A 12,400-nucleotide genomic window follows, 5' to 3' on the forward strand; every position below is an offset into this window, starting at 1 on the left:
TAGACCACATCGGCCAGCGAAGTGGGTGATGCTGAGACGTTAAAGGCTTTTCGAAGAATCTTGCGTGGCTAGTTAGTTACGGGGAAATTGTAATTCCGACTCCATGACGGGAATGCGAAAACGAGCGCGGTGGCAGCTGCGAAACTCCGAGTCACTTCTCCCGGCAAACTTTTTTTCAAGCATCTTCAACTCTCTCCTCAACTCTCTCCTCCTTTTCTGAAATGCTACCCAAAGTGTCCCTGCTGAATCTGTCATTCATAGTGCTGCATCCCGCGGCGGAAGTTGACTTGGTTCGAAGACTGCGGCAATTAAGGTCCTTGCGTAGCATTGCCGAAATCAAGCCCATTTCGCCTCATACCATATGATTCCTTCCAGGCCACCCGTTCGCAGCGATGGGTATATTGTCAAGAATAATGGTAGGAATTTTACCACCGCGTTGTTCTGCCTATGTAGCTCAGATGTAATAATTGATTGGGTGATTGCCAGGGATCGCAAAGCTTCATCTTTTCAAGGTTATGTGAAGTCTCCGTGGATGCTTTGACAGATGAGTTTATATGGTGCATTGCTTGTCACTGGAAGGGACTATGAGTTCTGCAGGATCTCTACTTGCAACCATCAGTCTCTACCTCATTTTGCCGCTCAGTTTTCCCTTCGTGCGATGACAACGCCTCTGAGGCGACATGTGATCTACTGGCAACGGACTAGTAGCATTGACCCGGGGATGACTCTACCGTCCCTGGCTCCTTTCGGTTCCAGACAGACTCAGCGATTGCTATTGAAATCTTGCTGTGCCTGGCACAGGTGTTGGTATACCCAACAGCGTCAGAACAACTGAAAGTATTCCGTCGTGTAACAGGAATTTGACAAGATAATCCCGGGAGAACGATATCTGAGTGCTTGGACATATTGGAAATCTATGATTTTGCCTGGGGATTTTTAGGTCGAAAAATATTTGCTGATATCCCAGACTTCTCATCTTAGATCCAGAGAGAAGAAGGAACAGATTTCTTTGAGGATGATAATGAGTCTCAAAGCCATAACTGGGACTTTTTCGCAATGTTCACTCTGCAATACTTGAGACCCCCAAATGTCATTGAACTAATTCTACTATGGGCGTGGAATCGGTCCTGGCCATCAAATAGGCCGTACTATCTCCGACAACTTGGCCATTCTGACAGTGGAGAAGGCATTGTTTTGGTAAAAGACGTTGGATTGTCGCCTGATGTATGGTTTTCGATTGCACGCATTGAAGCCGATGCGCTGAAAAGGGTTAGGGACCTTGGTGGCAGTTCTCATAACAACGTTACCAGCACATGGGAGAAATATTGAGAGAAATGGTGGGCCAAGGATGCTCGTGGGGAATGACAGCAGAGACTTGAAGCAAAGCAATGTTCCTCACCTCGAGCTCTAGCGCACCACATGTGCAGTGTAAAATTGCAGACTTTATGATCCACCAAAACACCTGCCAAATCCAAAGGTAACGTCTCACTCTACATGCACTGCATTTTGCCGACACCTCTAGTGGCAAATAAACATGCTTGTGGACCGAAGGCCCTATTGTCGGTGAAATTCACTCGCGATAATTCCCTAGAGTAGCCAACAGAAGAATATCTGGAGAACCTATTTATACGCGGAATCATCAGACAGGTTTTATGACAGAATGACAGGCAATACAACCATTGTAATATATAACTAAATCCCAAAGAACAAGTCGTTGGCCATGCTACTTAGGCTTTTAACGCAGAGCTCAAAACATTGAATATCCATCCCTAATCCACTAAATCCTGTTCTCTATTCCTTGCAGTCATCCTTTGCCGTCGCTGGTAATCATTAGTCAACTAATAGAATTACATGTTAGAGGATTCCCCGGCTACCCGAGGTCACGTGCACCCATGTAATTATTAGTAGCTAGCTAGCTCGCTTAGAGTCCCACAGAACAACAAGGTTGATAACGGTCCTCTAAGAGGTTTTGAGACCCTAAATTAGAGGTCTTTTGCTGCGAACAACGTGCATATGAACAGCTGTGAATGAACAGCTATGAACAACATGAGGAAAAACACAAACAACAATTGGATGACATCAATGGTCAATCTACACTCAGGTGGAACACCAGATTTGACAGAAGAATACATGTCAAAAAGGAGACAAAATTGAGGATCTGAGAATAGAATCCTGGAGAATAGAACTTCAAAGTTTGCAGATTCACTGTCTACATCTATTACAGTTTGTAGAAGTGCCTCTGAAGTATTTGAAATAGACAAGACAATTCTGAAGGAATCAGACAAGTTTAATAACACATATGAAGACCTGGTTGATGAAATATCAGAGAATACAGTTGATCCTAGTGATCAGATGTCAGGAGTTAGTGAAGAAACTCTGATGAGATTAGAAATTGCAAAACTTCAATGAGAAGTTGCAATGATAAAAGTTAGCAAAAAGATACTTATTATCAATATTAGCAGCAATGAAATGAGTGAAGATCTTGTAAATTATATATAGAGAAAAGACAGAACTACTGTCATAATGAAGATCTTATAAATTATATACAAAGAAAAGACAGAACTACTGTCATAATAAAGATCTTGACTGAATTTAGAAATTAAGTGAAGCACATTAAGAAATTTATTATTCTGATTATTTTTATTAATTATTCAATATGAATAAAAGAGATGATACTAACTACTAAATAATTTGAAATCAATGATATTCTCAATAAGAAACAATTTGCTTTGAAGAATGATGTCAGTATGAATATACAATATTTTTAAACTAAAAGAAATATATAACTCTATAATCATATATTGTTTTCAATCTCTTTGCAAGTAAAATCTCATTTTACAATACTCTCAGATCATTAATTATCAGCATATATTCTATAAATAATTATAGAAGAGAACTTCTCAGAGAGATCTGCAGTCTGTCATACTCATTTTATGAAGAATAGATTGCTTGATTGATTATGTAGTGATCACTAGCTATGCGGAAGTTATATACAGTGTGAATTATATAAAAAGGTGAATAGGCCTGACACCCCTACTCACTGATGTAATTATACTCGAGATTATATACAAAAAATAGCTTGTAGCTAGGTATCAATACATAATTTGACTGGAAAACCCATATTGTTGAAAAATCAGTCATTTCCTTCATATAATCATTTCTGCCTGCTTACTGTGTCTTCTAATATCTGCCGCCATAGGGTGTATCTAGTCAAGCGGCTTGGTCAGCCTGTCTGCCGTGTTCTTGGCGGACAGGATGTAATCAATCAAGATCTTGTTCTTGCGGACAAGATTCTGAAGAGTATGGAAGTGGACCTCTATATGCTTAGATCAGCATGGAATAGCCTCACTTTTGACCAGTTCAATCACTGATTTATTATCTGCCTAAATTGTATGCATCAGCTTATTAACTGGTGATTTGATCAGACTGTCATTATCATCAAGATTATTGAGCTGGGACAGCATAAAGCCAGCATCCTTCAGCAATTCCTAGAGGCAGACAAGCTCATAGGCAGTCTCTGAGAATGTGATATATTCAGCCTCAATAGATGATTTTGAAATGCCTGTCTGCTTGCTGCTTTACCAAGCAACAGGACCTTCTGTCATATAAATGATATATTCAATGATGAAGTGAGAACTCAGATCATAGCTCACTCAATCAATATCAGTGAACATCACAGATTATATATCTGCATCTTTTCAGTAAGACACATCTATCAGATGTATCTTGTAGATATCTAAGAATTTGCTTGAATGTCATTCAATTCTTCAAGGTAGAGTAAGAGCTGAATCTCTTTAGAAAGCTAGTGACAAAGCTTATATCAGAGTATATGTTGATAGCAAGATATTACAGAGAGTCAATCCCTGATTGATAGGAACATAATGTAAATTTCACTGCATAAGCAATTGATTCTTCATTATCACTCATGAAATCAACATTCTTCTTCATAGGGGAGGATGTTGAGTGGCAGTCATTCATTGAGAATTCCTCAAGCAGGTTCTTTATGAACAGTGACTGGGATAGTGATAATGATTTGACATCTCAATCAATCTTCATTCTCAAATACTGATTTGATTTATTCACATTCTTGATCTCATAATTAGCAGCAATCTAGGCTTTTATCCATTCAATATCTGATATATTCAGGCTGTATAGGTGAACATTGTCCACAAAGATGATTATATATATCTTGTAGACATCATTTATAAAAAAACAAGTGTCATGAGAACTGATATGGAAGTCTGTTTTCAATAGCATTTTTCACAGCTTCTTATATCATAATAGTGCTGCTTGCTTCAGGTCATATAGTCTCTGCATCAATTCACATACCAGATTACCACATCCCTCATGAAACTTGATGAGTTGATATATATATATATATATTCATTGATGGAAAGCCAGACATTTAAGAATATCATAATCATGTCAATCTGCAGAACATGCCATCCTCAGGATATTGAGATCATCATAAGCACTTAGAAGATGGAGGCTAATATAACTGATGTGAATATCTTTGAATAGTTGACATTCTTTTCTTGATAATTGCTACAGACTACTCAGTGAATCTTATATCATTTGATTCTATCTGTATTATTAATCTTTTTGTCAAACACTCATTGATTATATAGAATCATCATATCTGAGATCCTTTCAACTAGTCACCATGCACCAATCTGCTTGAGGTGATTAATTTTTTTAACATAGATATAGAAGTAATATTTCTAATATATAGACACTTAAGCCTGGGTGAGATTCTTTGAAACTGACAAGTCAGTGATCTCAGAGTCTGCAGAGACATCAGTCAAATTGTCAGTGAAATTTCTCACTGAGGCCTCTCTCACTGAAGTAATATTCTCAGTAAGCATTGAAGAATTCTCTGTCTCAAAAGTAGACCCTGAGAGTACAGTAGTATTCTACATCAAAAATGTTAGAATTCATACAGTAATCTTATAGTCTATCTATTAATTATTTATAGAGTGTAGAAATACCAGTGAGATAGATAGAAACTCTCTGTTCATCATAAAATTGTCTGTTGATAAATTGCATTGAGTGGAGAGGATTGCAACTGCAGTCACACAGGCAGTGGAAGACAGGTTCTTGATACCTTGCTCAGACAGGGTTAGAGAATCCATCAAATGAAGATCTTCTTGAAATATCATATCTTTTGACATGTAAAGACAATCATTAGAAAGATTAACTAATTTATAATTAGTAAAGTTATTATAGCCTGTAAATATAAGCTTCTGCAATCACAAGGCTATCTTCATATTCAGTTTAGATACTATTTTTAAATAAGTCTTGCACTCCTATCAGCAAATCCTATGTGCAGAAGGCAGGGCCCTGAGCTAAGCTTTATATGAGGTAACTGGCTTTAAATTCAGATTCTCTATATTGTTATAGAGCTTGACTGACATTGGTATAAGATTAAGCATTTCAGTCACTGCAATTACCACCTCACTCTACATCTGAGAAAGGGAGAAGGAATCTATTAAGAATGTTTGAGCTTTTTTGATAATTAGACCAATAGAATATTTGAACACACTATTTTACTGTGAAGTATGAGATAAGGTTAGTTCTCATTTAATATCCTCATTCATCATATAGGTGGTTGCAGTGTTTGAATTCAACTCATCACAGTTAGAGTGAATAATTGCAACATCATGATTGAGTAGATTCTTCATAAATTGGTTGAAGATCTGTATATATTTTAGAGTCTTATTATAGCACTCCAATAGGAAGATTCATCACATTCATATGACATCATCAGTGATCATCATCATAAGCTTCTTATCTGCATAAGATGGTGTATCTTCTTCATTATCAAGCATTTTTCTACCTTCAAATAGGTCTATCCAGATCTTAATATCTTTGCAGATAGCATAGTGTAGTAGAGCATTTTTATAACTTGTATATTTATACTTGACTTTAATGCACATGGTGCAGAATGAGAGCTTCTTTAGACTGATGATAGCAATTCTGAAACAGAGCTATCATGATATTTTAATTAGATTCTTCTTATCAATATAACTCAATCATCAGTGTCACTCATCAATCAGTAGCTGCTTCAGCATAATGGTGGGTAGTCAGATTGATGAGAACAAAGTGAAGATATCAGTATTCAGATCCTTCAGGTTAATTAGCTGCTCCACATCATCATGGTTGAAAAGACTCAGTGATGCAGTGTTCAGATCATAATCTGTTGAAATCACCCTAAGTCTTGAGATCATCAAGTATGTCAGTGATTCAAGCTCCAGATCATTCATAATACCCCTGAACATAAAGAGAGTATCAGATAGAATATATATATTATTAGAATTCAAATTCACATAGAAGATGTTGTTTTCTATAGATGCTATTATCTCAAAGTAATTTTCAGCATTCACCTGCAGATCATAGTGAATATAGCTCTGATGCTCTAATAGATCAGTAGATATGAAATTGACAGATAAGTCTGATATCAAATAGACATGGTCAAATTTGATTAATCTTTCTTTGACTGGGATAGAGGCGACCTTAATCCTTTGAACCTTCAAAGTAGCCTTATTGGCCATTTGAATTATAGGACTGCTAATCTCTGTTATTTGAGAAAATCACAATCAATCATCTGCAATATGACATCCAGCCCTGCTATCTCATATGATTAGTAGGTTGATAATTGATTTGGCAGAGTACACAGGCACCTCAATAACCTGCACTAGATTCATCATTTAGAATATCTCAGAGCTGTCATTTGCAGTTGATGAGATCTTTTTATCTTCACTACTCATTTATTATTATATTTCTCTATTCTCACTATGTTGGTGATTCTTCATTCTTCAGAAGTGCTATTTGAACTGACTGTCCAGTAGAGCCTGCTATGATGATGCTCACATTCTAGGCAAATTGAAAGGTCAGAATTTGAATGTTCACTCATTTGATAACCTCTGTGTCCCTTGGATTGGCCCTCACAGGCTAAAATATTTTGGATGTTACTGCTATTATTGGAACCTGCAGCTGTGTTTTCAGCCTGAGCCATGTTGGCTGAAAAATTAGCTGCCTGAGCAGCCTTCTTGACCTCTTTGAGAGGATTCAATCAAGAGTGTATTTCCTCCATGATCAACTGAACATCTAATATGACAGACTTTGATTTGAACTCTTGTACCTCCTCAATTTTCTTTTGCATGTAGTTTCATCATATATCAAGAAGTGCAGAATAGAACATATGAAATACTACATCATTTGACAGTAAAATATCAAGTATTTTCAATTTCATAATAACATCATTGAACTTATTGAAAAATATATATATGTCAGTGACTTGGACATCACTCATTGATGTAAATACCAGGACTGCTTCCCTGTAGAGCTGTGTTCTCAGGATAGAGAACTTCTTCTTAACTATACATCAAAGAGAATAAGCAATCCTATCCTCATTATACTTATTAAAATAGAGCCTAATGCTGGCTACTATTGCATTTGAAATAAATGTGTAAAGCTAGTGATTTTTGATCTCTCAAAAAGGAGCCTATTTACAGTTCTCATCAGCACTTTTGACTTACTTGTCCTCTAATATAACCCAGCATTGAGCATCAATTAGCTTGGCCTTCATATTCACATGCTAGGAGAGGTAATTCAAAGATCTGACCAGAGTGTTCAGCTTAATAGCATACTTAGTATTCTGTTTAAACTGGCTGATCACCTTGCTGACATGGCTATTCAGATCATTGAGATTATATTGCATTCAGAACCTCAAGTTCAGATCTCATGCTAATGATCAACTTACCAGCAGATTTGCAGGCATCATAGCCTTGTCATTCTGAGTGCAGAGCCTCTTCAATTGAAGTTGAAGCTGTAATTCTTTGCTCCTCTCTTTTTGAAGTTCTAAATCAATCTTTTGATGTTCAAGATCTAATCTTTTCAGTTGCAATTCTTTAGAGTCAGTTGCTGATGATGGGCTAGAGGTTGCTGCAGGCATCTCCACTTCATCTTTTAAAGGAGTTGAATTAGCATATTCAACACAATGTAGACAGACTGATCTCACTGTGGTATGGGCTGTAATCAGCTTGGCTTGCTGATCAGGCATTTCAGGAGGTTCAATATTGGAACTCTTGAACAGCCCTAGGGGGGTTAGTGAGCTCAGGGCCCTTTGATCATTTTCAGATTAGTCAGATTGGCTGAATTGACTTGATCATGACCATGAGTGAGTCATCATATATTTCATCATATCATATTAATCTTCTTTATAACAGAGTAATTTTATTCAGTGAGATTCTTACCTATAAGCTTGATTAAGCAGATTGACATGTTCTTGTGTGATCAGTTGCTAAAAAATTAGCAAGTTGCAGATTTTTCTTTTCACCCACTAAGTGAACAGATTGAACACAGAAAAAAAAAAAAAAAAATAATAATGTAAGAGTGCATCAAATCAATCAATTGATATAAAATAAGACAATATTATATTGAATGAAGTGAGCAGTGATTAATATACACTATATTTGGCAAAAATTCTTCAAATTAGTAGTTATTTACGCAAAACAGGTCTCATAACCTGTGAAGGATAGATTGCTTGATTGATTATATAGCAATCACTAGCTACGCGGAAGTTATATACAGTGTGAATTATATAAGAAGGCGGATAGGCCTGACATATTTTTTTTGAAAAACTGATTAACTTGACAGCTAAGATGAAAGACTTAGATAGAGCTTTTATAGAATGTCTGATTATTATTCAGATTGAATATACTTGTTTAAAATATAAAATTGAAAATTTTGTTCTTTTTAACTACTTGTTAACTAATGTCAGTACTGAATGAGCATCATTCATTAAAGATAGAATAAATTATACTAAAAAAGATATCAATACTTGTAATATTGAGACAAATTTTATGAGATTGTGTCAAAATATTCTATTATATTTATCAGCTGCTGAACATATTACTGTCTTGATAAATATAAGAAATTCTGCAAAAAATATTCAAAATTCATAAAAAAAGAATAAAAATAAGAATAAGAATTTAAAAACTAAAGATAAAGACAAAGATAAAAAGTTTAAGCAGAATAGTAATAACATGAAAAAGATATACTATTATTATCAGAAGACAGAGCATCTCAAAACTGATTATTGAATAAAATATCTGAAAAAATATTCTACAGATCATAAAGAAAAAAATAAATATAAAAATAAAAATAAAGACAGCACTACTTCAGTTCATAATGTTATGAAGTAAATATTCTCTGCAAAAAAGATAATTTATTTCAGTGATAAAGTGATGAAGAATATCTAAGTTCTAGACTCTGAATCAGAAGCTCACATCACATCTTTGAAGAATATTATTGAGATTATATCTCAGAGAATAAATATTATGCTGAAGATGATAGATGAATCTATAATATCAATAGCAGATATAGAGAGAATGTGCATTTCAACTGAGAAATTTAGTATTGAACTGAATGACATTTGTTATGTCTCAAAGCTGAAGATCAATTTAATAAGTCTTAGAAAACTTGTACATAAAGATTGTATTTTTAAACATTTAACATAATATAATAATTATTCAATTTTGATAATATTTTCTGACAGAATAACAGACTTCACAGCATATTTGAATGAAAAAAATATCTATATAATGAAGAAAACATCAGCATTAAGAGATTTGATTCATTTTATAATATCAAATAATGATTTTAAATCTGTATGTGTCTTGCAATCAAATGATGATTCTTTAATAAAGCTGTTCAAGAGAAACGTTAAGACTTTAGAATACATAATAACATAGTGATATCAAAAACTAAGTCATTTAAACTCAGTGAATATATCAAGAATAACTGTAGATTCTAGACTAGAAATATAAATAAAAGATCAAAGAACTTTGTCATTCTGCAAAATATATATACAAGAAAAAATAATCTGTTTGTTCTTTATCTCAATGAGCAGAGCTGTCAAATCAGCAATAAGATTTTTTGTAAATCTTACAGAAGAAGAAAAAATATTATATGATAAAGATAACTTACTCACTGAAGAAAATACAAGATACTTATAAGGGGCTGAACCTCTAGATTCGCTCTGGCTAGCTGACTCAGCCTAGCCATCGTTTGCATGTGTGCACATGATCATGCTACGCGAGCTTGCTTAAGCTCGTATTCTCATCTCATTCTTTTCTTCCCTTTCTCAAGCAATTTGTCCTAGTTATATAGGAAGACTAGCCTCTAGTTCTTAGAGCTTAACCCTCTACAATACTGAATGAGAATTACAAATGATGTCATTTGCTTTAGATGAATTATTCTGATTGTCACAAAAGTAGAGATCACATCAGTGCTTATGAACTTTATTGACATGATTAAGACAATATCTCAACAGTCTGTAAAGACTATATATTGAGATGATAACAGAGAGTTCAAAAGTGATGATCTCAAAGTATTTTGCAAGAATAAAAGAATAGTGTATAAAGTGACAACTTCAAATACATCTCAATCAAATGACTCTACAGAATGTGTGAACTGATTAGTGGTGAATAAGACAAGAAGTTTACTATTTGATAGTGAGCTTATCAGAGAACTTTGAGATGAAGCAATACAGGTAGCTGTAATATTAATAAATATATTCTCTATATTAATAAAGATTTTTAACTGCAAAGATAACAGTTTATTGATATCTTTTGAAGTTTAGACAGAGGTTCAATTATCAGCTCATTGAATCCACAGATGAGAATGCAAAATTTATAAAAAAAATTCAACTTTAGCAAATATATCAACTGCTTTGAAGTCAACAATAGATTTGATTCATTATCATTAGTGAAAGACTTCAATAGCAAATTAAATTAAATTATAATAGAGTTTGAGAATGATTTTATTATAGTTAAAATTTCATTATTCTATTTCTAATCTTAATTCTTATTTCTCTTATAAATATCTAGAACATGATTCAAATTAAAAATATAAAAAGTTTAAAACACTTATACTATTATAATGCAGCTGTTTGTATATAAATTAAAATTGATCTATTTTAATTTCTAATTATATCTGCTCTAAAGATTAATTTTCTTCAATTCTTAATTAACCTCTATATATTCAGCTGTTTATTTATTTTATATTTTAATTTTTAGTTTAATATTCTCACCGCAGTTACTTAGTTAAATAGATAAATTGAAGCTATTATTTTATTATCATTCTAATTTCAATTGAGCTATGATAAACATTTTTGAAAGAGAAAAATATAAAATATAATATCATTTATTTTTAAAACTGAGTTTTATATCATAATAGTACTATTATAAATTCTATGAAATAATATCATGATAAAAAATTATATTGATAATTAAACTCATAATAATCTTATTTTTTAAATTTTTATAATTTTATTTTCTAGAAATATTTCGTTAAAATTATTCAGTAAAATAAAATTTATCTGATTTTGATTACTGCAGTGTAGAGGATTAAGCTCTAAGAACTAGAGACTAGTCCTTCTATATAACAAGAATGAATTGCTTGGGAAAGGAAAGAAAAGAATGAGATGAGAACATGAGCTTAAGCAAGCTCACATAGCATAATCATATGCGCATGTGTAAATGATAACTAGGCTGAGTCAGCTAGCCAGAGTGAATTTAAAGATTCAGTCTCTTATAATACTCTTCTTCTCCCTCTTTGTTGCAGGCCTTTACAACTATTTAAAGTTCTTTTTACATCTAATTTTGCCTGCTGAGAGGTCTTCTAAGTGTTCAAAGTCTTCACTTCTTGTAGGAGACTTGCATCATTTCATATAGGCTTAGCTCAACCTATCCATTTAACAAGGTATTGCTTTTTTCTCTGATAGATTTATTCATTTCAAATTTCCTCAATCTCAAACTTAGGTCCTTCTGAGGTCTTTATAGTGAGTAGCTGTCAGTCAGTTTGCCTCTGACTAGGCAGGTGATCTGTTATCACAGCATGTAGAAGCTTTACATTAAAGATATTATGAATGCTGAGTGAGATATTTAGTCAGTAAGTATGAAATTCTATCTTTTCTAGCATAGTATATTGATTGTATTTTGCATTTAGCTTTTTGCACAGGTGATTAGTTCTCATGTTCTCTAAGTTCAATCAAATCTTATCTCTAGATTGAAAGCTTGAAGCTAAGTCTTTTTGTCTATTCACATAGTTCTCTTGAGATTGCTGAGCATCTGTCATTTTTACTTGAGCTCACTTCAACACTTCATGAGCCTTTTTCATATAATCATCTGCAAACTCAATGAGATTATATGTCATTTCAACAGGGGGTGCATCAGCTATATCAATAAAGAAAATATGAAAAAGATATGTTAAAAAGAATGAGCTTACATCTGTTAAGACAGCATCTCTATTATTGATAATCAGCTCTATCAGAGAGAGTCATTCATACCAGTCATTCTGTTAAAAGCTAATGTACTTACATAGATAAGTTTTCAGA

At 33.7% G+C, this 12,400-nt stretch overlaps 4 protein-coding genes across 4 annotated transcripts; 1 reads left to right on the forward strand and 3 right to left on the reverse strand.

The window, feature by feature from the left end:
- Window positions 1-756: 756 nt before the first annotated feature.
- PAAG_04344 (hypothetical protein) lies at window positions 757-1,329 on the forward strand (the record flags this gene model as incomplete). Its single annotated transcript, XM_002793388.2, has 2 exons — window positions 757-849; window positions 982-1,329. Coding segments are annotated over 2 exons (441 nt in total), but the record flags the coding sequence as incomplete, so codon positions are not given.
- A 3,407-nt stretch (window positions 1,330-4,736) lies between these two features.
- PAAG_11847 (hypothetical protein) lies at window positions 4,737-5,171 on the reverse strand (the record flags this gene model as incomplete). The annotated part of the gene is made up of 2 exons (XM_015847424.1): window positions 4,737-4,913; window positions 4,989-5,171. The coding sequence occupies 2 exons, from the start codon at window positions 5,169-5,171 to the stop codon at window positions 4,737-4,739; spliced, it is 360 nt and encodes a 119-aa protein (XP_015702912.1).
- Window positions 5,172-6,808: 1,637 nt separating this feature from the next.
- On the reverse strand, window positions 6,809-7,015 carry PAAG_11848 (hypothetical protein; the record flags this gene model as incomplete). Its single annotated transcript, XM_015847425.1, has 1 exon — window positions 6,809-7,015. The coding sequence occupies one exon, from the start codon at window positions 7,013-7,015 to the stop codon at window positions 6,809-6,811; it is 207 nt and encodes a 68-aa protein (XP_015702913.1).
- Window positions 7,016-7,534: 519 nt separating this feature from the next.
- On the reverse strand, window positions 7,535-8,062 carry PAAG_04346 (hypothetical protein; the record flags this gene model as incomplete). The annotated part of the gene is made up of 2 exons (XM_002793390.2): window positions 7,535-7,597; window positions 7,763-8,062. The coding sequence occupies 2 exons, from the start codon at window positions 8,060-8,062 to the stop codon at window positions 7,535-7,537; spliced, it is 363 nt and encodes a 120-aa protein (XP_002793436.2).
- Between the last annotated feature and the right edge of the window lie 4,338 nt (window positions 8,063-12,400).

Source organism: Paracoccidioides lutzii (assembly GCF_000150705.2).
Source record: "Paracoccidioides lutzii Pb01 unplaced genomic scaffold supercont2.11, whole genome shotgun sequence".
In the NCBI taxonomy this organism is placed as follows: Eukaryota; Fungi; Ascomycota; class Eurotiomycetes; order Onygenales; family Ajellomycetaceae; genus Paracoccidioides; species Paracoccidioides lutzii.